At 41.7% G+C, this 26,317-nt stretch overlaps 1 protein-coding gene across 3 annotated transcripts in view; it reads right to left on the reverse strand.

The window, feature by feature from the left end:
• Positions 1-26,317, reverse strand: part of LOC124131382 (TP53-binding protein 1-like) — a 71,709-nt gene that overhangs the window by 33,536 nt on the left and 11,856 nt on the right. For all 3 annotated transcript variants that reach the window (XM_048397338.1, XM_048397332.1, XM_048397344.1), the window contains 20 exons: positions 25,154-25,229; positions 22,857-22,944; positions 21,974-22,038; positions 21,589-21,652; positions 20,391-20,458; positions 19,678-19,768; positions 19,214-19,299; positions 18,396-18,448; positions 12,904-13,035; positions 12,557-12,709; positions 8,147-8,186; positions 6,005-6,076; positions 4,798-4,902; positions 4,143-4,242; positions 3,821-3,930; positions 2,931-3,048; positions 2,085-2,253; positions 882-1,517; positions 540-762; positions 184-344 (listed from right to left, as the gene is read on the reverse strand). In XM_048397338.1, the coding sequence (XP_048253295.1) occupies positions 184-344; positions 540-762; positions 882-1,517; positions 2,085-2,253; positions 2,931-3,048; positions 3,821-3,930; positions 4,143-4,242; positions 4,798-4,902; positions 6,005-6,076; positions 8,147-8,186; positions 12,557-12,709; positions 12,904-13,035; positions 18,396-18,448; positions 19,214-19,299; positions 19,678-19,768; positions 20,391-20,458; positions 21,589-21,652; positions 21,974-22,038; positions 22,857-22,944; positions 25,154-25,229 (2,610 nt within the window). The remainder of the gene's footprint in view (positions 1-183; positions 345-539; positions 763-881; positions 1,518-2,084; positions 2,254-2,930; positions 3,049-3,820; positions 3,931-4,142; positions 4,243-4,797; positions 4,903-6,004; positions 6,077-8,146; positions 8,187-12,556; positions 12,710-12,903; positions 13,036-18,395; positions 18,449-19,213; positions 19,300-19,677; positions 19,769-20,390; positions 20,459-21,588; positions 21,653-21,973; positions 22,039-22,856; positions 22,945-25,153; positions 25,230-26,317) is intronic.

Genomic DNA, 26,317 nt, shown 5'->3' on the forward strand with positions numbered 1-26,317 from the left:
CGACGATCACAGGGTCACGGGGTCACAGGGTCACAGGGTCACAGGGTCACCCCTATAGGTATTACAACAGCATGCCAAATTCAGCTAAACTCCATGGCTGAAGGTTCCCCGGGTGCCACTCTGGTACAACACTGATTAATGAAAAGCTACATCCAACGTTTGAGGAACTAGAGTCAGTCTTACCGCTCCTGGTGCGGAGGAGGCTGATGATGGTGGCCTGCCAGGGATGTTCTGGAATGCTACATGTCTCTCTGTTGACCTCTGACTGGGCAGGGAGTGACTCACGTCCGCCTCAAACCCTGTGCCGGGACTGGTAACTGCCACCTGCGGCTCACCACTGTCTCCTGACAACAACAGAGGATCACAAGTAAAACACAATATGTTTTAACTGATCACAGTAATCTTGTAAATCCACCAATAACTAACCTTCACTAACCTATAGTTGCTAAGATTCACTAAATCTGCTAGACAGTTCAATAAACTAATCTTGCAAGGTGATACCTGCACTAAACCTACATGAGATTAGTAAGTACTATTACCGGGAGCATCTTCTGGCTTGTCCCGTATGGCAGTTTTTCTGCCAGGCAACTTCTGGATCCTGGTGACAGGCTTGCGCACTTTTTTAGGCCTTGGTTTGCTTGCCGATGCCTTCAAATCTGAAGACAAGGAACTATCATCTTTTGCAACCTTTTTAGCACAGACTCTTTTCAGCCCTCTTCCAGGTTTTTTCCTTGATGATAATGGGGTTGTTGGTAAAGGTTTCTGTAAATAAAGTGTGAAATCATAATAATCTTTAACACTACACAGGACTGATCCAAAAATTGTATAAAAACCATTAAATTAACATCGATATACTGGGCTGTGCAACATGTACTACCAACCCTGCTGGTGATGGGCTGTTCCGTGGTCATCTGCTGAGACTGGGACCCGTGGAAGGTGTAAGGATCAGAGGATTTCCTCCGCAGAGAAACCATGGGGGCAGCTTGAGGAGATGTCTCCGTCACAGATGTCACATTGAGGGCATCACCGATACCCGAATCCTTCAACAAACTCACACTGGCGAGACGGCCTCCCTTACTGTCCGCCACCGACCCTGAAGTCGAGTCCACATGTGCTGTTTTTCCAACGGTCTGCTTCTCTTTCTCCTTAGATTGAGAACTCCTGGTCTTTTCCAAATCTCTACTTGACACTTCTTTTTCAGACAAATCACGGTTTGAGGTGCTGGGTTTTGGACTGAGAGCAGTCACACCCCTGCTTGCAACTGGTTTGCTGGTTTCATCAGTCTGCATGACTGTTTGTGACTGCACGTGCTGCAGAGGTGTGTCCTGATCTTCAGCCTCCTTCCTTAGGGATGCTCCACCATCACCCTGGGGAGTTGTCTGGAGCTGTAACAAGCTTCCTTCCTGTAGGGAGCTTGACACCTTATCCTCCACCATTTCTATGTCCACACTCTTATCTACTTCATAAATCTCTGTGTTTTCATCAAACGGATCAGGAGCGTTAACCTTTTCTTGAGTCTACAAATGACAAGAGTGAATGTTGATGTAGCTTCCACACATTAACATATATGTACCTTCATCACTCGGCTTGTAAGCAATGGTTGGATGCATCGTGACACCTGAACTTACGACATATTTACCATCATGATGTCTACTATCAACTTTCTGGCATACTTAGTATTTAAAGTATCAAAAAGCATAAAAAAGTGTTTAGATATCAAAAAGAGTTGATAAACTATCCCATCTGTTTGTTCTATGTATCAAATACTAAATACTTGTTATAACAGACTTAAAGTGTGCATAGTATTTGATGAGTAAGCAACTACTGGGCTACTGAGGACCTTATGACTCCAGTGGGGGACCTATTCTGCCCCAGAATCTCCATGTGAAGAATGTGACGAGTCACTGACTGGAGACACCATGACCAAGTTTCATGTTGATCAATGATGCCTAACAATGTGATGTAGTTAGATCTTTAGCAACAGCAGCAAACATTATCATTCTCACTAATTACTATTTTTCATGATATTCATGGCCATCTTGTCAAATGTCCATTATAACATTTTTCACTGACAGTATGCTTACATGTGCAGGTTTTTTCTCACTAACAGATTGATCAGGTTGGGTTTCTGCATCTTGATCAATATGAGTTATGTCCCCTGTACGAGCTCTCTTCTCAGTTGGCGGAGACTTGGTCTCAGCAGATGGTCCTGATTTCCTCTTCCCTCTCAGTTCTACATTGAAGAAATCCTCACTGCATAATGGAAGGCAAGACCAAATTAGCATCTACAAGGCTCCAAGCATGGGTCAAATATATAACTTCACTACAAAATGTAAAGGTTTATCGTTTGTTTGTTGTTTAGTGCTGGCCCCCACTCAGCATTTCCAGCTATTCAAGGGCTGCCTGTAAATGATCGAGTTTGGTCCAGAAAATCCAGTGATTGTGTTGTACAAGAAGCATAGGTTGCTGGGTATCAATTCTAACCCAGCATCCCCATGAGGTTAATATACTACTCAACCCAAGGACCACACCTTTGACTAAAGATGACTACTTGGGTCCTGTGTAAATGTTGAGTAGAAAAGTTTTGACCAATTAGGGAGCAGCATGTATACACACATTAGACAGATAGGACAAGCTGCCCTAAAGGAAGGCTTATCTGAAATTCAGTATCACATAGGACCTGCAGCTACATTCACATGTTTTCACATGTGCCAGAGTCTATGTTAGGTATATTCATAGCACAGTTTCACAATTATTCATCCAACAATGCTGTCAAGGTTTCAAATGCATGGTGATCATAATTTTTTGACAAACATTTGATATAACCTATGGCAAGTATGATTATCATTTGAAATTGGAAGACATTTTGGTTCCATACAAACAATTTCTATCATTGGAAAATTCAGCAGTATTTCAAACACATTTCATACCTCTCATCTGAAAGGTGGAGCTGCCGATCCACCTGTCTGCGCACACCAGATCGTGTTTTCTTGAACACATTCACCTCGCTCCCTTCCTCCCCCTCCTCCGACATCCGCAGGTCTGGCTCTACAGGCAGGGAGTCATAAGGTCAGGCTACACTACGAACCAGTAGATATACATCACTTTCTAGTGGGTTTCAGCACAAATAGAGAACTGTTTATCCTCTAATTTAGACAGCATCATCTACTTGTTGCCAGACACCATGCTCTGTATTATGTCACACATGGCCCAGATGTTGGCATACAATGATCACATTGTAAGCCTTGCAAATGTGCCATGGAAGGACAGATCGGTATAACTGCTCCAATGAAAGCAAATCAACCAATGACGATGATCCCTCTGTCTGACAGATGTATGATTTTACAAAAGAAATCCCTGCATGTCATTTCACTTTCATTGTACATCGGTGGTTTTATTGTGGTGATCCATTTACAACAATAAGACTACAGGCTTAACAATAAAAAGGCTTAAAAAGAATTGGTCCTCAGGCAATGGCTTTTTAAACTGTAGTGTTGGTGGACAGCCTTTCTTTTTCATTTCAGTCATTTTATGAGACAAATACAAATGTAATTTTAATCTCTGTGTATGAAACATTGTCCCGCATTCAGTACACAAATACCATAACTTGTAAATCATAATATCCAGTGATGCTTTACCATAAAATTTCATGTTTTCATTCACAAAATTTGCAAAGGGCAAAACAAGCACACAAACTCCTGTAACTCCATGCAGCAGAATTTGTGATGATGCAGTGGTGCCGGTGCATCAAGACTTTAGCGCTTTCATGAGCTCCAACTATGTTACACCATGACCTAATAGCTGTGGTGCTTTTCCTTACTCTGTATTCTGAATGTCGTCTCCTCTGTGCTCTGGCTCTGTGAGACCAGCGCCGCTATAGACAGCGAGGGGGCAGCAGTAACAGCAGCATCTACAGCATCTCCTTCATCTCTGAAAGACATAACCATGGTACTGTGCCTGTCATAAAACTTCATGCTATTTGGGATACAGTATCAGCTTAGCAATTTCACAAGAATCTGTTGAATGAATGACAACATAATTATTCTGCTACATATCCTTTCCAGATTTTATGATAATGGCTCAAACCAATATATGTAGGGGCCAATTAAACTACACTTTCCTCATCTTCTAATCTAACTTACTGGTGTGGTGAGCTTGTTTTATCTTCCCCCTTGTCACTCTGAGGAACTTGGACAGGATGAATCAAAGCACCATCTTTGGGCAATGTCAGATGAAAGCCATCTGTGGCAAAAAACAAATCATCCCTATCATTACGATACACTTCTAGTTTCAACAAACACAGCCATGCTTTAAATTGAGAAACATTTCAGAAACCTGGCTGGGACAAAACTTCAGCTAATACACAGGACATTAGAAAAATGCCGTAAATGTTTGTTTGTATTTTAAAGCAACACTCAGCAATATTCCAGCTATATGGTGGTGGTCTGAAAATAATTGAGTCTGGACCAGACAATCTAGTGATTGACATAATGAGCATCGATCCACGTATTTGGGATACGATGACAAGCATTAACCATATCAGCAAGCCTGACCACCCGATCCCATTAGTCACTTCTGACGACAAGCACAGTCGCCTCTTATGGCAAGCACGGGTTGATGAAGACCTTTTCAACCGTGAAATCTTCACGGGTCCCAAGCACAGGTACTAACTTCTGACAAAAAATAAGAAACTTAGCTTGATTTTTAAATCTTGTGCATTTTTCACTTTGGCTATAAAACCCAAAATAAACTTTCTCCCAGCAACATAAAGTTACAAATATATCCTTAATCACAAACTTGAGTCAGTGGATGTTGATGCTGACTTGGACTGACTTGCTCTTGATCCAAGTTCCTCTGCCTTCTCTGGTGGGGATGCAGCCTTCGTCTGACTGCTCACCTGGGCTGTAACAGACATGGAACAGTGAATCTCTCACTCCTGTCTCCTGTACACATCTTAGACTTCCACAAACTGGTAGAAACTGGGGGATAGGATTACCTGGTCCACATTCGGTTTTATACAGGTCACAGTGACATAGAGATTATTATACGAGTATATTTTGAAATGTACCCCTGGAGTAATAAGTGACAATGAGTAAGACACATTTTGAAATACACAAGGCACAGTAAATACAATATCTCTATTTATAATTATGTAAAAAATACATATAAGCTACACATTGTCCACAAATGTCAGCCTAGTCCGAGGGGGGGATACACTCATTTGTAACACCAAGTTCAAGGTTGAAAGTACCGATAGACAATGAATGTAGTGACGGGGGGGCGCTAAACACTGTCCACAAATGTCAGTCTAGTCCAAGGGGGGGGGGGGGGGGGGGGGGAGGGGGGGCTACACACTGTCCACAAATGTCAGTCTAGTCCGAGGGGGGGCTACACACTGTCCACAAATGTCAGTCTAGTCCAAGGGTGGCTACACACTGTCCACAAATGTCAGTCTAGTCCAAGGGGGGGCTACACACTGTCCACAAATGTCAGTCTAGTCCAAGGGGGGCTACACACTGTCCACAAATGTCAGTCTAGTCCAAGGGGGGGGAGGGGGTGGCTACACACTGTCCACAAATGTCAGTCTAGTCCAAGGGGGGGGGGCTACACACTGTCCACAAATGTCAGTCTAGTCCAAGGGGGGGGGGGGGGGGGGAGGGGGTGGCTACACACTGTCCACAAATGTCAGTCTAGTCCAAGGGGGGGGCTACACACTGTCCACAAATGTCAGTCTAGTCCGAGGGGGGGGATACACTCATTTGTAACACCAAGTTCAAGGTTGAAAGTACCGATAGACAATGAATGTAGTGACGTTGATGCATCTCTAGTGTTTCGTGAAAATTAGAGGGTTTATCAGGAGTAGATAATACATCTGAGGGTAGACCAGACACAGTCGTCAGTTGCTACAGACAGCAATAACAGTCCTATCAGCTGTAATAAAGCTGTATATACAGAGGTGCTATGTTGCAGCATCATGTTAATGACTCCTCTAGCCATGGAGTACCTGTAGGAGTGTGTGAACCTCCCTGGGACTGGGACAGATGAAGAGCCAGGTCTTGAGAATCAGGACAGCATTCTGGACATACAAACATTATCAAAGTTCAGGAACAGAGATCAAAACCAGTCAGTAGCAAGACTGAAATAAAGTTGTGTACAACGAGTACAAATGGAGTAAGGTCAAGCAGTAATTGTACACAGCAGCATGTGTTGAGGCATGTACAAAAATAATGTCACAAAACTATTACAAAAGGATCCACCAGACTGCATACAACAAGCTGTATACACCAGACTGTATACAACAAGTTGTATACACCACACTGCATACTAGCTGTATACACCGGACTGCATACAACAAGCTGTATACACCAGACCGCATACAACAAGCTGTATACACCGGACTGCATACAACAAGCTGTATACACCAGACTGCATACAACAAGCTGTATACACCGGACTGCATACAACAAGCTGCATACATCACACTGCATACAACAAGCTGTATACACCGGACTGCATACAACAAGCTGTATACACCAGACTGCATACAACAAGCTGTATACACCGGACTGCATACAACAAGCTGTATACACCAGACCGCATACAACAAGCTGTATACACCAGACTGCATACAACAAGCTGTATACAACAGACTGCATACAACAAGCTGTATACACCAGATTGCATACAACAAGCTGTATACACCAGATTGCATACAACAAGCTGTATACACCACACTGCATACAACAAGCTGTATACACCACACTGCATACAACAAGCTGTATACACCAGATTGCATACAACAAGCTGTATACACCACACTGCATACAACAAGCTGTATACACCACACTGCATACAACAAGCTGTATACACCAGACTGCAGACAAGCTGTATACACCACACTGCATACACCAGACTGCATACAACAAGCTGTATACACCACACTGCATACAACAAGCTGTATACACCAGATTGCATACAACAAGCTGTATACACCAGACTGCAGACAAGCTGTATACACCACACTGCATACACCAGACTGCATACAACAAGCTGTATACACCACACTGCATACAACAAGCTGTATACACCAGATTGCATACAACAAGCTGTATACACCACACTGCATACAACAAGCTGTATACACCACACTGCATACAACAAACTGTATACACCACACTGCAGACAAGCTGTATACACCACACTGCATACAACAAGCTGTATACACCACACTGCATACAACAAGCTGTATACACCACACTGCATACACAAGACTGCATACAAGCTGTATACACCACACTGCATACAACAAGCTGTATACACCAGACTGCAGACAACAAGCTGTATACACCACACTGCATACACCAGACTGCATACAACAAGCTGTATACACCACACTGCATACAACAAGATGTATACACCACACTGCATACACCAGACTGCATACAACAAGCTGTATACACCACACTGCATACACCAGACTGCATACAACAAGCTGTATACACCACACTGCATACAACAAGCTGTATACACCACACTGTATACACCACACTGCATAAACAAGCTGTATACACCAGACTGCATACGGCAAACTTCACAAATCAAACATGCAGTTCACTGTTACTGTAAAGAGGAAAAGGCTTTGTTGCCTCTGTACTGATTAATAACAGAAAGCATATCAGATCTGATAATAATTTCATAGCCTGTTTTGTGAAAGTTTTCAACTATATTTTCCAGTGACATATTTTATGCCAATGACCTCCTCCTGGATGGAACAAATTTAATTCATGTTAGCTCAAGCAGTCAGGACATATAAGATCAAGATTAACTTCGAGTACTGTTCTGTCAAGGGCAGATAACTTTTACGTGCATGTTTATTTGCTTCCTTTGGAATTGAAAATCAGACTTTCAAAAGACAGGACTTAATTTGTTCTGGATTTTTTCAGCCACTTATTTCAGACACCAACATATCCTAATTTCCACCAACTACAATATTTCATAATTCCATGAATAGCCAACACGTATCTGCAGACTAGGACCGCCACAGCTGTTCCTTCGACAGCTTCAAGTTCTAATGAAGATGGTTTAGTGTGTTAATATCACAAGCAGGGTTTGAGGCATTGTTCAATCCACACAATCATCAACATACCTTCCTGGTCCTCCTTGCTCTGGTCATCTGTTCCTGCCACCTGCAGTTCAAACAAACATGAGATACACATGTGGCAGGTGTAACCTTGTACACATGTAGTATATTTTTCAGTGTCTTTTATTCCATTTCCAGTTCTGTGTTTATGCATAATTAGTGGTTAGGATAGTAAAGTATTGTTCATGTGTCCTTCAGGTCCTAGGCCTATAACAAACCTAAGCCATGACATGCTCAACTGATTGGCCAAGCTGAGACTCAAGTTGACCCTTTGTCTCACTGCATGTACTCAGACAAGTTGTCAGCAGATCATGTATATCAGGTGAGTTTACTATGTTTTCTGTGTGCACTTGCAGTATATTAAACCTGTAATATTAAGTAGTTTAATATTAGTGTTTATTATCTAAATCACAGCTATAATCTATAAGTAAATGTTGCAAACATATGGCTTATACTTTACAAGCTTTTGTAATTACTAATACATAAACTTTCTATCCCTTTATTCTTGTATGAATGAAGGAAGAGTGTAACTGTTATTTTACGGAATAGGCTGTTTGAAACACTTTTGTGATAAGTTCTGCGTAATATACTGTATGTATTATATGGGATGCAAATAGTACAGGTGTATAACTTGTTGTTATGAAAGTATATGTTTTATTTAGATTCTGGATATGTTGTGGTGATGTGGGGACACGCCAGTCACATTCCAAGGGTAGGCACACTTTGTGTAATCCAGGTACAGGCTGTTTGTGTGTGTAGCATATTAAATGTGTCATGCCATAATTATCATGAAACTATTTTATTACTAGATCAGTAAATATGTATGTACATGGTACCTATTTATCATATGCATGTACCATGTATGAGATTCATAATCTTATTACACTTACAATAATGATCCATATATTATCAAGTTTGTCTTCCTGTACATTGTAACAGCTGCTGTAAGAGTAAAACCTGTTTGTCATGTTATACCGATATGTAAGGCTAAAAACAATTAATAGTCTTGGTTCTCAGGCACCATCCACATCTTCATAAAGTCTGCCGCATGTTTCGTTTTTATTTTCATTTTAAAAAAAATATTAAAAATCCTTAAATATTCCTTAAATTAGCCCAACGGTAGTCAAATACTGTATTCCAGTATTTTACTTATCAAGGAATACATTTATGAACGGAGGCCCTTTCCCCGGTTGATTGGTTACATTTGTTTTTTTGGTTATACAACCGTTTATTTGGTTACTTATGAATTTGAACAACAACAAACAAAAAAAGACACCTCCCGCCAGCACTATATTTTTCAAAAACTATTGCCTGAGAACCAATTCTTTTATTTTTTTAAGCCTAACTGTGATAATGTTGATGACTAGATTATGTGTACTGTTCATATTACTCATTTTTTATCTCATGTGTTTTGGGGTGTCAATTCTTACTTTCCTTATGTCTATTGTCTACTTTACTAATATATCCCTGCCAAAACCACATGATCATGTAAGGCTAAAAAAGACAACGTTCTTGGTTCTCAGGCACCACCGCATCATCATAAAGTCCGCCGCACGTTTCGTTTTTATTTCCATTTTCAACAAACAAACAAATCCTTAAATATTCCGCATCTCGAAAACATGACCCCAACAGTGAAATGCTACAATACTTTAAACAATGCGATCCAAAATAATGTGCAGATGCTTCCCTTTTCAGGCGCACTGCTTAACTGGGCATCTTGTGTGTTACGGTCTTAGCAGCAATAGGAGTGCATACAAAATCCCTACATTTACAATAAAAACGTGTTTGTCTTCCCCAGAAAAAAATTACATCGTATCCCTTCAGCGAATTCAGGGAAATTAACAGATTATATTAAACTTGGCCAATACAAATTTGAGATAAACCATCAATAGACATGATGATTTACCCATTAAATTGTATTTCCTGTTCTGATTGCGAGATTAAGATGAATGGAAGAATTTGACCAATCACCGTTGATGCTCCCGCTACCACGCCCACGATTGCGAAAACTTTATTTTGACATATAATAGTCAAACTACAACAAATATGACTTTCAGCAATTCAATGTATGGCATTTATGATATATATATTTATCCACTCTCTATCCACTAAAGTTTGTTTCAAGGCGTCATAGCAGTAATAGGGCCGTGGTTGCTGTAAATAATACTGAGTTGTGAGATCACTTCACATACGATTTCGCCGAAATGAATTGAAACAATATTGAATGAAGTATTGAATAAACTTAATAAGATAGATTACAAACATAAGTCCAGATATTTTATGAACTCTTTTAACAACCAGACAGTGTAATTACATGATTAATTTGCGTACTTCAGTACAGATTTGTGGACATGGTGTTTCCAGTGTCTTTGTGTTGGGAAAAAAAACATGAAAAAAATCTCTTCAACCCTGTGTATAAGACGACCCCGCATGATATTTTCAAAAGCTATTGCCTGATGTAATGTACCGTGTTTTCTTGAGTATAGTGCGCACCCGTGTATAATGCGCACCCCCCTCTAGCGGGTTCAATATTTTGAAAAAAAAGAAAATTGACTATTATGCGCAGAAAAAAATTACACCGTACCCTTTCAGCGAAGTCCGGCAAACGAACGGGTGATGAGAAACTTTGTCAGTACAAATTCGAAATTGGAGATAAAAAATCACCAGACATGTTTATTTACCGATTAAATAGTATTTATTGTTCTGCTAGGCATTGTTTTATATCCAGGGATTAAGATTACCTTGTGTATTGTCTCGTAAACTAAGCCGGAAACAGCAATCAGCTGTACACACGTTTTCTTGGAATCGACTGGTGATTCGGTCAAGACACATCCAGTGATATAACTTTATAGGATTTTTAATGCAAGGATCGGCAAAAATTGTACCTGAAACTATTTTTTTTATCAGAAATAATATATTCCATTATTTTCTTAATTATATGCAGCCTTTACTAAACATATTTAAAATAATAATAACCCTAAGCGAAGCAGCTGATTGCTATTCCCGGGTATTATTTTTTACATGGAACCAATCTGACCAGTCACCGTCAAGGCTCACGCGCACATGATCGCGTGATCGCGAGAATTTCATGTTGACATAGAATCGTCAAACAAAAACAAATATGACTTTTAACGAGTCAAAGTATGTCATTTATGATATATGTATCCATTCTCTGTCAACTAAAGTTTGTTTCAAGGCGTCAATAGCGGTATTCTGACCGTGGTTGCTGTTAATAACGTAGAGTTGTGCGATCTTCCGATCGCTTCACACACGATTTCGCCGAAATTAAAAAAACAATATTAAAAGGAATTTTGAATAAAATTAAGGAAATAAGTTACAAACACAAGTCAAGATATAGCCAGACAGTGTAATTACATGATTATTTTGCGTTCTTCAGTATGGATTTGTTGACATGGTATTTCCGGTGTTTCGTGCTCACGGTAATGTCTTTCCATGGGGGAAAAAAACATCCAAACTCATAATTCGTGTATAATGCGCACCCCCTTCCACACAGCTGTGTTTTTTGGAAAAAAAGTGCGCACTATACTCAAGAAAATACGGTACAAGCCTTTTGTACATTTCGGTCAGTAGACAGTGAGATGAATCATATTGTATATGTTGTATGTGATACAGCATACCGTAAAGATATACGTTATTGCTACATGAATTAACGTATATCACCACTGATCTTACTGACTGTTTGTTTAATGTGCAAAAACAAAATGTGAACACGTTCTAAATCACCTGTTTCGATTTGGCAACGTGATAGTTTGTGTGACGTCACCTATATTCGTGAGTCTGTTCCACGAAACTACTTCTTGTAGCATAATGGCTTAAATCAGCCTTGTATGGCTACAAAAGTGCATCTAGTCCATCTAAATGCATTGTATATTACTACACAGCCGTGACTCGAAGTAAGATAACTTCTGTCACTGGTGGAGTGCAATTTCCCCACGTTCCACCGACCGTATCCTCGTGCGAGAGACTACTTCCGGTATGACGTCACTTTGTTGACAGTTTGATCGGTTGTACATTTTCTGATACGAGAGTGAAAGCCGGTTCGAGCCGAGATATGTGAGTTGACATTCAAGTATGTTATATTTATTGTACATCTTCCTAACTGAATGAAATACTGAAAAGAATAATTATATTCTTGTAAATTAATAAATCTTATTGTGCAATTCTTAATTGTGAAATTATTCTTAAAAAAATAAATAATTAAAACTGTGTGGTTGGTGGTATTGGGAGTGATCCACAATTCGCTACCAGAGCTGTACCCCAATACCCACCCCCTGAACCGTTACACCTGAGAACCAATTTCTTTCTTTTTTTCAGCCTGAGATAGCATTTAATGTTCTTTGAAAATAACATAATTCTGCATTTATTTTCAAACAAATATGAAATATTGTGTGGTACCTTAGACTGTGATGGCAGCCTGGTGCCTGTGTGCTGTGATGGTAGCCTGGTGTCTGCAGGCTGTGATACAGTGTATACAAGGTGCAGTGATTCTCCCTGCGTCTCCTCCCCTGCCAGGGTCCGCACATTGGTGTCCAACAACACCACCTCATCCTTCAACAGGAAACTACTATATTTAAAGGTTATCATGTACATTAAAACATAATCACAACTGTCTTTTCTTCTGCAACAGCAAATCAAACATGATCCAAAGCAGCAATAGCATTACAATTACCAACTGAGCATTTACATTTCGAACAACACTGTCATTCTCTGATCCCACATGGGTAATAATAAAAATATCAAACCTCCTCCTTTTCAATAACTTTGTCCACTGTGACTAGCTGATCTGGATTTGTATCTTCCTCTGTGATTGGCTCATCAGTATTTGATGGAGGTGGAAGCCGTTCACGCCGGTCCAAAGAATGCCTCTTAGCTTGCTGGAAAACAGAAATTTGTGCAATGAAAACACGACAAAGGGTAAAGGAAACAATATAGTTTAATACACGTTGGGATATATATGCTATATACAAGGGGGCTGCTCGGTCACACACGGAATGTCCTGCGGATGGGGGTTAGTTCTAAGGCCGTGCTGGCCTGCTAGGATAGGGCTACCCTGCAGGTAGAGAGGTGTTGAGGAAAAGGAGCAGATTATTATTAGATTGAATGATAGGGGTACCCTGCAGGTATGGAATGTGAACTGGTGGCTGTGCCGGACCAGGTAGGTAAGGAATATTTGGGGGCCCCAAGCCATGTAATGCTGCTGCCTGAGGCATGCAATGGCTTGAGACGCCAAAACGAGGTTGTGTACGACCGAGTGCCCCCAAAGATGAGAAGGATACACGATCACGAAACCTGATAACTAATACGAATATGGCACGGAATCTGTCTGGTAGATTAGGGTCCACATAACGACCGCTGTGCGTTAAGCAGAGTCTCTTCTGAAGTTCTAATATATCTCTGGAAACAGTCTGAATTCCAGCGGCCCATAGTCTTAATTAGGTGGTCCTCCACCCGGGCGCTAGCTGCGGTGGTGGCAGCACCAATACGGAACGAGTGCCCACTATAATCGTTTGAGTTAAAACTGGCCCTAGTCAGCACTCTGCTGAGCCAGGACAGAAAAAATGCCCGTGTGATGGGCTGGTGTTGAGCGTCCACAAATAGTGCATCCTCATTAGAAGCTCGCTGAAGAGTTCTGGTATGGAAGAGCTTCCTCAAACTTGAGAACGGGCACAAGCGACTATTAGAAAAAACAATATTATGGGGACGCCTACTCGAAATGGATCCGTCTTGGAAGCTTTCAGCAGGATAGTGCACTTTCTCTTAGCGAAGTCAAACTTGATGTCACTCAAACAAATGTTAGCGCTGGGATCAAACCTGGCAGTACCCGTGATTTCTCCACATCTGAGAAACCCGAAGAAGGCAGTTAAGCACATGCATTCCATTACAAGGTCATTTAACGGTCCGAGTACTCCTGCACACAGTGTACACACGATTAGCGCCAACACTGTGTGGGTGATGGGAAGTCGTTTTCTTGGAGTAGGAGCTTGCAACTTCTTGTAACCTCTCATGATGGATTGCAGTCTGTTCAACGCCCCGGATCCACGATGGTCGAATATCGTGGTAATGCCACGTTGCAGGTAAAAGAACCTCACCCCAGCTAGGTAGGTCTTAACAGTGACATGTTTCAACTGCAGCACGCCATAACAATGGGCAATTAAGTACTGTAAATATACCTCGTTCACGGGAGGGAGTCTGTGATAGAACATGGTTTGAAACAGTCCGAAAGTCAGCAAGAACTTTATATAACAGGTCATACCAGTCGAATAGGCGGCGCCAGGGCTTGGAACTTGGTGATCTGCAAACGAGATAGTGAATCAGCAATGTTATTATCTGAGCCAGGTACGTGATGGGCCAATACCACAAAGTTGTTGACTGCTGCTGTCCAAGTGAGTCGGCGCATGAGGGACATGATACCTTTACATTTAGATCTACCCTTCTTGATGATGAACACGGTAGCTTGATTATCACAATGAAAGAGCACACGCTTTTTCTCCCAGAGATGACCCCAGAGAATAGCCGCCACGATGATCGGGTAGAGTTCCATGAAGGCCATAGACAATTCACCGGACATACTACATAGCACTTCCTCCGACCATTTCTCAGCGAACCAGGCACCTTGGTAATAGCCCCCATGTCCCACTGTAGCAGCCGCATCAGTGAACAGCTCAATGTCTGGGGTAGGTGAGATGTGGAGCTCGTGGAAGAGGGAAATACCATTCCATTCTATCAAGAACTTGTTCCACATAGCTAAATCTTTTCTACAATCGCCTGACAAACTAACATGGTGATGCAACTTATCAACAGTTGTGGAAAGTTCGATCAAGTAGGAGACAAACGTCCTGCCAGGCACGATCACTCTGCAAGCGTAGTTCAAGTGTCCGAGCAGGGAGAGAAGTTCTCTCTTGGTGCAACTTCTCTTTGTGGAGTATCTGCCAAGAAGCTCTGCTATGCGTTGCATTTTATCTTGAGGTAACCTAGCGGTCATATGATTTGAGTCAAGAATGATGCCTAAATACTTGATCTCTGTGAGGGGTCCCTGTGTCTTATGGAGAGCTAGTGGAATGTTGAGTCTCTTGAAGAGAGACAGTATAGTTCTCATGGTCGATTCAGCGTCGTGGCCTGGAGGGTCAAGGACTAGGAAGTCGTCCAGCAGGTGTAGCACATGAAGGAAGTCATGATTGTGTCTCAAAATCCAGCAAATGGCCTGAGACAGAGTGTCAAATATTTTGGGGCTAGATCGGCAACCGAAGGCTAGCCGAGTGTAGAAATAGTAGTCCTTCCCACTTGAACCCAAAATATGGCCAGTAGTCGGGGCTTAATGGAATCTGCTTGAAGGCATCAGTTACATCTGCCTTACACATGAGGGCCCCTCTTCCGAGCTGAATAATGATAGAAATGGCATGATCAAGTGTTACGTAGGAAAGAGAACAGGATGTCTTGTCAAATATTTGGTTGATGCAAGGGACGGTATCGTCATCATGGGGGGCCGATAAGTCCAATATCAAACGTTTCTTCCGAGAATATTTCCCCTCGGCAAGTCCAAGTGGACTAACCCTGTATGTGTCATAGGGAGATTCCTGGAAAGGCCCGATAACGTACTGCTTGGCACATTCTTTCCTGACAGCTGCGGACACATCCACTGGATTTCTCCTGGCACTAAGGTTGTTGCGGCGTTCCACTGTCGATTTAGGCACAGAGTCTAACATTGGATTGAATCCTGTCTCCAGGCCAGAAATGAGATTATCGAAGAAACACTTGTCTGGGTGGAATTGTAAGTCCGCTTTTAATCTCTCAATGTTAATAGGTGTTAACGTCAGTGTCTGCTTAGTACTTGCTCTGTCTAAGGCATAGTGTAGTCAATCCTTCTGCGCTTTCTGGCATTGTGTCTTGCTGTGCTTTCTTGTATGGCAAATGAGGCAGGTATGTATGAAAGGACACTGTTGGCGGCTGCAGCCGCTATCATTTAAGTTGTTACAGATCTCTTGTCCATCACGTTGTACACGAGGTCTACCTCTTGAGTCTATGTACGTGGCATTGCTGTCCGCGTTACGTCGGTCATATGGGACATGTCTGTCTTGAGGCCTGACAATTGGTCGGCGAGCTGTAGCTATACTCAGGCAGACGTCGGTGCCGTGGGTTACACTTTGACACATTGAACACGTCCTGGTACGGCGCCCTGAGGAGCACAGGCTGTAGAGATTTGAGTCTCTCATGTCCCATCGAATGACAACTCCTTTTGCCTCAAAAGCGGCCACACGAGCTGTGAAAAGTTTGTGGTAGTCGTAGTAGCATGTCCCGCCGTACAGAGTAGCAAGTTCGATCACAGTCTGCTCGTGGCCATCCAGCTGTTTCCTTTTGGCATCATTGTTCTCACAATTAATGTCTTTGTAAATACCGAATGCCTGGAAAAACTCTCCGAGTGTCAGTGTCCTGGGTTTGGCCTGGGGTCATCTTTGAGTGAGTATACATTCCCCTCGAATTCAGTTACTCCAGTATCCAAACTGTCCTGGTTAGTTAATGTCAACAAACCCAAATTAACATATTTACCTTCCTGGATCTTTTTCCTTAAGGTGGGGGACACTGTGTGGATATGAGGTAAGGAGTCTGATGGAACCTCTGTTGAGTTGCTAGCGGGGGTCAGGAGAGAAGTCTCGATACCACTCAGGGTATTCGATGTAGGGTGGCCTAGTAGAGGCATCGCGCGGAGCCCTGTGGTTGTGATCAGTTGTCTAAGCTCGGCAATTTCCTTTTGCAATCCCGCCACCGAGGGGATCACAGGGACAGAATCTGCCAAGCTAGGTACATCAGGCTGGGGAGTTGTTGGATAGACTGATGAACTGGTAATGGTGCCCGGCAAGTTAGTGTTGTGATTGCTGCTTGGCAAGTCTTGTTGACACTCTGAAACGGAGGTGTTTGTGGTCTCTGTTATGGGATGTGACATGGAATTCCCTCGGTTGTTTTCAGTATACAGCTGGAACAGCAGCTGTCTGTTCCACGATGCAGGCACGCTGACACCTTGACTAGCGAGACGAAGTCGAAGGTCAGCTATAGTGAGATAAGGAGCATTCCTAGTTCTGGGCATGCTGCGGTGGTCGCCATCTTGGTTTGGGTCAAGGGTCGCCTCGTTAACCCTAGCAGTACTTGTGTTGAGACTAGCAGATCTGCCGCGACGTCTGGTAGTCCTGTCAGCCATTTCAAAGCATGAGGCTGTAAAGAATCCCTCTGCTGACAGGAATGAAGATTGCGGATCGATAAGAAGTCGAATGGTGGTGTTACCAAATTGACTTGACAGAACAATGGTTAAACGGCAAGATGGAAGCTGAAAGGAATTTAAATAAATAAACATGTGACGTCATTCCTTAACACTGCACATGACCGGTAGTGAAAGATATCATGGGAGTATATAAGAAATTAATCTACATGGATGTTGGTTTACGATAACACGGCTATGGGAGAATAATACCTAAGCAAGGTCAATTGGCCTGACAAGAGTGATAAAAAACATTATAACAATTTAAGAGATACACTGAGAGCGAGACCACCGGAAGTGGTAGTGTAAAAAAACTGCCGTACGAGCACATGGCAAAGGATACAATTAAATATACCAGTGGTGAGTGGTAAAGTAAAGGCGTTAGGGTTGAGACACTACGAGATGAACTGCATATAATGACATGGATGGTATTATCATTGCACAAACAAAAATATTAAATTGACATTCAAAGTATTTTTGTTGTTGTTTCAGCAATATATATATTACTGTCTCAGCAATATTTCAGCTAAATCATGGCAGCATGGCAATAATGGAGTCTGGAAATGACAATCCAGTAATTATGAGCAACAACTGTTTTACGCCGCACTCAGTAATATTCCAGCTATATAACAGCGGTCTGTAAATAATCGAGTCTGGACCAGACAATCAAGTGATTGATATCATAAGCATCCATCCACGAAATTGGGATCGATGCTATGCATCAACAAGGTCAGGAAGCCTGACCACCCGATCCCGTTAGTCGCCTCTTACGACAAGCTTTTACAGCATGACGACAAGCAATCCACAAAGTCACTGAGCCTGATCACCCATTGGGTGGTAGGACAAGCATTGGTTGCTGGGCATCAGTTGAAGCCCCAGGTGGGGCATTTTGTGGGGGGTTTCTTATTTGAACAATTTTGATTCCACCAGTAAATAGCTGCCAGGGTTATTTTACGTCAACCTAAACTCCCAAACTACCAAATTTACCCTGTCTTCAGCTTCCAATGTCCTATCAGCATCAGGGTTGTAGGTGCACTCATCTGGAGGATAGGAAATGTTTAAAGCATCAAGACAGAAGCATTAGGTATTTCACAACTTTTCTTGTATTAAACCAAGACACTATGTACCTTTCCTATTAGACTGGAGCAGTCTCCACTTGATTATAATAAAATATACAAAATGTCTCACAAAAACCTTACAATACACCGACATGGAAACAAATTTCTCAGATTGTGTATCTGTCATGTAAGAAAGGGGATGATTGTTTTATAAAAAGAGGTAAATGTTTCTGGTGTTTTTCAACAATAAACTCAGAGCCTTGCTAGCTGCTAGATCACTGAGCAGCAACACCATCATGACAATAGCATGTCTACAACCTACATTAGGTACTAGGCCTGAAGGTACTGAATGAAGATATGCAATGAGCAAAATTGGTCCAGATCAGTCAATATATGTTGAACCATAGGAATCACAACCTAACTCTGTTTTCAAATGCAAATAGCTTGTAATTGTAAAAGTGATTTCTAAAACCACTCAACAGATCAACTACGAAAGTTTTAACTTCCTCTCCATGTTTCATCAATGTGAACATGGTCAAAACTGATAGCTCTGTGAGACTTGCCTGCGTAGGGATATCTCAATCAGTTTTTAAAGTCAGCTGGAAGTGAAAACGTCAACTAACTACAAGTAACATTGTCAAAGAAACGGGTACCTGTCACACTGAAAAGTTCACGATGTATATGTTTTTCAGCTCATAATGTGAGCTGGTGTTCGTGTCCCCGAGTGTGCACTCGGCCTTAGCTCACCTGGCTCCACCTCCCCGGCAGTGGGAGAGCTGGGTATGATGACAGGTATGTCTCCATATGCTTCAGGGGAGGGAGCCAACACGTCACTGGAAACAAAACCACAGTTGAGACACGTGATGCTGATGCTCACTACCTCAACAAATTTAGTGGTTAAATTTAGGGCCGAATTGAATAATTGTATGGATGTTATTAGTCATGAAAGACAACTATTAAATGAAAATTAAAAATGTTGACTTTTGAAACATTCTGTAAACATACAGATAAATACACATTGACCAATGCAAATACCTGCAAATGGTAATCGGGCTAGTGGTACACAAACTGGGCTAGTAGATGTTAACCAGTGTCTGTTTTGTACAGATGTCAAGCCCTGTTTGTCAAATAATAACTCCTATTCCTACTTATGGACCCTGAGAATCTTTAAGTTCAGCCTAGAATGAGTTTGTATACACTGAACTACTCACAGGCTTTCATCCACCGTCTCCACCACTCTGACAGGTTCACAAGACAACTGCAAACTGCCCAAATGTTCCGATGGTGTGGATACAATATGTTCTGCAACACAAGGTCAATTCAGTGTAACAACTGATACAACAATCAATGTATTTCACCTGAATACAACCTGTCAAAATAGTAACAGTTGACACTGATACTGTCCTACTTATCAACAGGGCCGACAGACATGATAAACAAGTGCCATCATGGCAGCTAACCTTGGTATGTAATCAACAGTTTTTAAAGTAAACACTTAAAAAAATGTCAGCATTGATCTTCAAATTTTTCAGCATGATAATTGACTAACTTCAAAGAAAAAGATTACAAATTTAAACATGCAATTCTAAAGAGCAGGGTCAAAACAAGGTCAAAATTAGAAACATTGCAACACAAACCAGCACATGCTGAGCCCACTACAAATGTACCGAATTTCTTACATATTTAACAAAAAAATGGCCATAAATAGTTTTATCAAAATGGTTGCCACAAAAATTGGAATCAAACCTCCTGAACAAATTGATGTAAGATCAAATATTTGAAGTTTGAGATTTTCTGCTAACAACGAATGACAGACAAACAGGCTCAGTTGACTAAAGAACATGTTTAATATGGCTGCTACAGAGGAACAGATCTGTGCCAGATGTCATGACCATTCAGGTGTTGGCCCCAAATTTGTACAGACCTTGATGGTCCGTCTCTTCATCCTGAGACAGCGGTGATGGGAATAGTTTCTGCAAGTTTTGACGACTGCTACAAGACAAGCAGACCAATAGAGATCACAACATGAAGTAAGATTACCCTCAAACACCAGGGCCCACTTGCACAAAGCAATCTTAGCACTAAGCTTATGTTAAAGTATGGGACTTACGATCATCCTATCGCTAAGATCGCTTTGTACAAGTGGGCCCAGGACATCAGCTACAGTTAACAATGCATACCATCAAACCTTTCAGAGACTGAATGGCCATTCATATCAGCAAATCCTTGACGACCTTGTTTATGCAGTTTTTCAATGGATAAATTTACAAAGCACACTAGAAGAACTTATTCTGAGCACTATAGATCTGGGGTTTTTAAAATCCTATCCCCTCATTGTTAATAATAAAGTGAAGAACCCAAAGTAATATCTTTTCCTCATATTTGTTTGTTTGTTTGTTGTTTAACGCCGCATTCAGCAATATTCCAGCTATATGATGGCGGTCTGTAAATAATCCCGTCTGGACCAGACAATCCAGTGATTGATATCATGAGCATCCATCCACGCAATTGGGATCGATGACATGCATCAACCAAGTCAGCGAGCCTGACCACCCGATCCCGTTACTCACCTCTTACGACAAGCATGGGTTGCTAAGACCTATTCTACCCTGGATTTTCACGGGTCTCTTTTACTAATAATTGTTGTATTGTACTATTAACAAAATAAGTTTAACTTTATTTAAGTAAGTACGTGGTCTTGTGTTCATGAGTGGTAATGGTTCAAACTATTTTCATCATGAATACCTCCTACGTGCCTCCAATAAACATATTGACCACACAACATAGTTGCCGTATGTATTCAAAAGTGTGTGTACAAACTTGTGAAGTTTGTTTGTTTAATGCATCACCCTGCAATATTCCAGCTACATGACGATATTCTGAAATTAATTGATCCTTGACCAGAAAATTCAGTGAGCATCAATCTCCACAATTGGGATACGATGACATGCATCCACCAAGTCAATAAGTCTGACTACCTGATTCTATTAGTTGCCTATTACAGCAAGTATGGGATCCATTCATTCTACAACCAGCCAAGGATGCTTGGATCTAAATCCAACCAGGTCTCCCCATGGGGATATAGGTCATGTAAAATTAGGTGTATGAATCACAACTCTTACCCAGATGCCTTTCGAGCTGCAATATCTTCATCCTGACTCTCGTATATAGGAGAATCTGATCTCTCTGCAAGCAAAGCAACAATTACAATATGCAACTCAAAGTGTAACAAACTCTCTCTCTCTCTCTCTCTCTCTCTCTCTCTCTCTCTCTCTTAGCAGAAACCTTATAAAACATAAAGATCATACACATCATTTGTTTATAATATCTCAATACACTTCCTTTTTTCCAATACATTCAAGCCTTGTATGTTATCAGTGTAGTAGTACAGGAGAAAGAATGCATAACATGAGGTATTAGTTCATTTCAAATCTGTAAGATTCTACCTTCAAGTAATACTTAATAAAAACACAGGATCAAGTAAACAGAACAGAAATGTTATTTCACCTTCAATAATGCCTTCCACCTTTTTCACCATAGTCACATCGCCAGCACTATCAGATTCCTCCTCACTGAAACAGTGTTGCAGAATAATGCTAAAAGAAGGCACTAGCGGCATGACGAGAAGAAACAAATAAGCAAGCAGTAAAATATGTTTACCAAAATTCCTGTTTAGTGATTGAGCACAACGGGTATTCCACCCCATACAGGACATACTATATACATATAAGAAATAGAGAAAATTACACAAAGAAGTCCATTATAAGATATTCATCATTGATGCTGGGTTTCCTTTTGACTACTGTTATTTTGGTAAATATAGAAGAGTGATCTGTATAGCATTAACATCTCTGTTATGTTGCAGCTCAAAAGTTTCCAATATTGAATATACTTGATTAGAATCCAGACCTAAGATAAGACTGGTCAGAGTCTTGACATCTGCAAATATGTACTAGGAAATCTGATGGTATTCAATACATTTGTACATTCATTCAAGTAGACATATTGGATGAGAGAATTCAATGAAACCAATGTTAAGCAAGAAGTATTTGAAGTGTTCGAATGACAGTAAGACTAAAGGAAATTCCATCATGAACGAGCCATTACATCTGATGACACTTCACAGACCAACCTATTAATGTAAGTTTAGTGATTGTGTGATGGAGATTTCAAGCAGAGAGCTACAGACAGAAGTGGCACCATCATCATGCAGTGATCATGTAAACCCAAACATCAATTAAAGGACTAAAGTTTACTCCCAGAACAGAAAATTAAACATGTGTTAGATGGCAAAACATTTTACTCCACACCGCAGGCCCAAGTTTCCTATCATCATACACACACCAAGTCCAGTGTTGGTAGAAGACAACACAGGAGACAGGACACAAACCTGTGGCTGTCCTCCACTCTGTCAATATCAGTTGGGTTGACATCTTCATGTGACATCTCACTCTCTGTAGCAGCCACGAACACTGATGCTGCAAAAAGCAGAAAGTAGTCGCTAGTTACAGTTTCTAACATATTGTATCTTACAGCTAAATTTGATGTGCTTATTCAAGAGGTCAATCATGTTGAGTAAGTGAATGAGGATTCAAGCAACTATCAGCAAAATTATGGCAGCCTATATTGCAATGATGTCTGGATAAGAAAGAAACAACTGATCACTGCAGTCTTTTCTGGTGATTACCCATTTACATACTGAGGCCAAATCAGGTCCCCATCATGCCATAATAACCATGGTTACTGCATCTATGAGACCTGGGTCAATAGACTTGAAGACATTCTACTTTTAGTTCACACAAAAATTATTCCAGATTCATAAATTCTTTGAGGATTTATTTTGTTTGATTTTGTAGAATTTTCCTATTCGGAATATTCTATAAGTAATACATTACCACTGTTATACCAAGGCTGTTGTCTCCCACAACTGCTGCTATAGCGAAATCTACCACAGAGATCTCAATTACCTCATGCAGCACGTGCGTAGCCACCTAGCTGCCATGTGACACCCTTCACTCGTCTCTTGCGAGAGCAAGTGCTTGGGGGACGGACGGGCGGGCAGCGGCCCAGTGGTAACGTAACGTATTACTTATAGAATATTCCGAACAGGAAAATTCTACAAATTACATTAAGTAATACGTTACCACTGTTATACCGAGGCTGACTACCACAGTAGGCGGTGGGGAGCACCTACAACCCGAATGCTGACTGCTAGCGTTCCTTCCGACCAGCGGGAGTAAACACCAAGGCGGAAGCACTCGATGCGCATGCACCTAGCTAGGCGTTACCCTATAGGAATACCAAAGCACAGTCAAGCGCATACCATAAGGCTCAATCGTCATTGCCAAAACGATTGGTGACTCCAAACGGCCACACTGGATAGGTATTTCATCGCCGCAGCGGATGAGAACACTGTATCCGCGTGAGCTAAATCTTAGATCAGGTTAAACAGTCGAAAAGAGGGAAATTAATTTGGAGGTAACGGGAGACCCCGACCGGAGGCAGCCGCGAAGGCCTTCTCCAAAGCCGGGAAAGCCTTGTCGGACATCTCGTCGTACACCTCGGAGGAACCCACGGAACCATGGATTCCCCGCGGTATCGGCAGGGGCTTTGGCATGTCCTCGAAGAGGTCATAAACCATGGCCACGCGGTCCTTAACCGATAGCGGAAGCAACGGTTCGGGGGAAGGACCGGTAACCACGGCAGCCGCCGCCGTACCGGTGAACCCCGCGGCCACCAAAGAGGCCGGGGACGGAACAGCCAGCGGCCTATCTTGCGATAAGGCCGCCAGCTTGGAGTCCACAAGTTTCAACAACAATGCGGCAACGGAATCCCCAGACAGCCCGAGGGCCGCAAGGGGATCCGCCGCAGCCGAGGAGGTGGTACCCGCATGGGGACCCCGACCGGACGAACCGGACTGTACGTACAGTCGGTAACGCTCAAACTCCGCAGGCCCCAGACCTTCGCACAGGGTGCACCGGGTGTCCCCGCAAAGAACCCTGCACCGCGGGCAACGATCGTGGGGATCCCGGGACGACAAAAATTTTCGGCACACCCCGCAACTCCGAGGAGCAGGGGTAGAGGGGGTGGAGACTGGGGACAATTCCATGTCAGACATTGTTTGTATTCTATAAACAAAGAACAAAACATGGTTACAACGCACGCACCACAATGATTCACAAACGAGCATTTTCACAAGAAAATAAGCGAGCAATGTGCACATATAACATACACATATAACTTTTATAGAAAGAAATAAGTGATCTTAACCCCCAAAACATACAAGAACAGGAGAAACGTAAAACACAACGTGCATACGCGAACCCCGCAAGTATATAGAAAAAAAGGGCGGGAAAAATTTTCCGTTTGGCGGGAAAATTATAACCAACGAGCTACCGCAACGCCCCATAAAAAGCACAGTTTATTAGAGAATAAACTATAATAAATATCACCAAATATTCAAGGAACGCTTCAGCAGTAGGTATACACGTCTTGCTACGCAGACGAAGGAGACAAGAGTGAAGGGTGTCACATGGCAGCTAGGTCGCTACGCACGTGCTGCATGAGGCAATTGAGATCTCTGTGGTAGATTTCGCTATAGCAGCAGTTGTGGGAGACAACAGCCTCGGTATAACAGTGGTAACGTATTACTTAATGTAATTACTACAATGTACAATAATTTCATACCAGGCAGTTTCTGTTTTTCATCCTCAGATTTTGAAGCCTGTTCAACTAAACCCTCAGCCTTTCCTTTGTCCGGTGTCTGTAAGTAAATGTAATATTTACCATGGTCACCATCATCAAGTATCAGATTAACAACATTCAACATCAGCAAAATTCAACTACATGTGGCAGATGAATGAATGAGTGAGTTAGTGACTGTTGAAACAGTCACTAACTCACTGAATATTTGGTTGGGGGTGTCAACTTTGCATTTTATTGGACATTAGGAATGATTGAGGATTGGCAATCCAAGTGGAGGAGGACAAAGTAGCCATTTGCCTGGTTTACAAATCTCGTCTATTGCTGAGTGGGACCGTCACAATTTGCCACCTGCAGAATTCCTCCAATGTCAACATATTAGCAGATATTTGAGTGTCTTGATAGATCTTTAACACAATACACTTTGTTTCAATACAACTAACAATTGTAATGAGTGACTTTGGAAGGAAGGAATAGGAGCCTATGGTGTAACAGATATTTCCTCCTATCTTAACAACTTCTTCATTACATCCTTGGCCAAGTTTATGCAAGACATGGTCATGGGACTGAGATCTTGATGTTGATTGTAACTTGGTGTCTGCTTGTGTTTCTCCCATACAGACTTAACAAAAGGTTGTATCCTCTAAGGATATTAAGGGGCATGGTGACAAAACAAAATACATATGTAAGTCATTTGAATGATTCATGTTCTTACAGATATTCAAAAGGATGGTGAATTTTATTAAGATTGTAGGACTCAATTTGAATCTAAAAAAAATATACAACATATCAATTGAAATAAATGATTACCTTTACATGTTCAACAGTGAAGAACTATGGTTGACAATGAATTTTACCATCAGCATGATAAGTATTCAAGAAACAGAGTGAGTGAGTTGGGTTTAGCGCTGCTTTTAACAGTATTCCAGTTATATCGCGGCGTGTCAGCTAAATGTGGGAGGAAAGCCTGAAGTGATGCAGGTCTCAGATGTTTACCACTCCCAATCTACCTGTGATTCAGTTAAAACATACCCAGTGATACCACTTTAAAGAATTTTGATGCAGTGGTGGGAAGAAATTGTATCTGAAATTATTATTTTATCAGGAAGAATATATTCCAATATCGTGTTATTTTAGTTGCAGCTTCCA

Source organism: Haliotis rufescens, unplaced genomic scaffold, assembly GCF_023055435.1.
Source record: "Haliotis rufescens isolate VD_foot unplaced genomic scaffold, xgHalRufe1.0.p SCAF_1, whole genome shotgun sequence".
Lineage (NCBI taxonomy): Eukaryota > Metazoa > Mollusca > Gastropoda > Lepetellida > Haliotidae > Haliotis > Haliotis rufescens.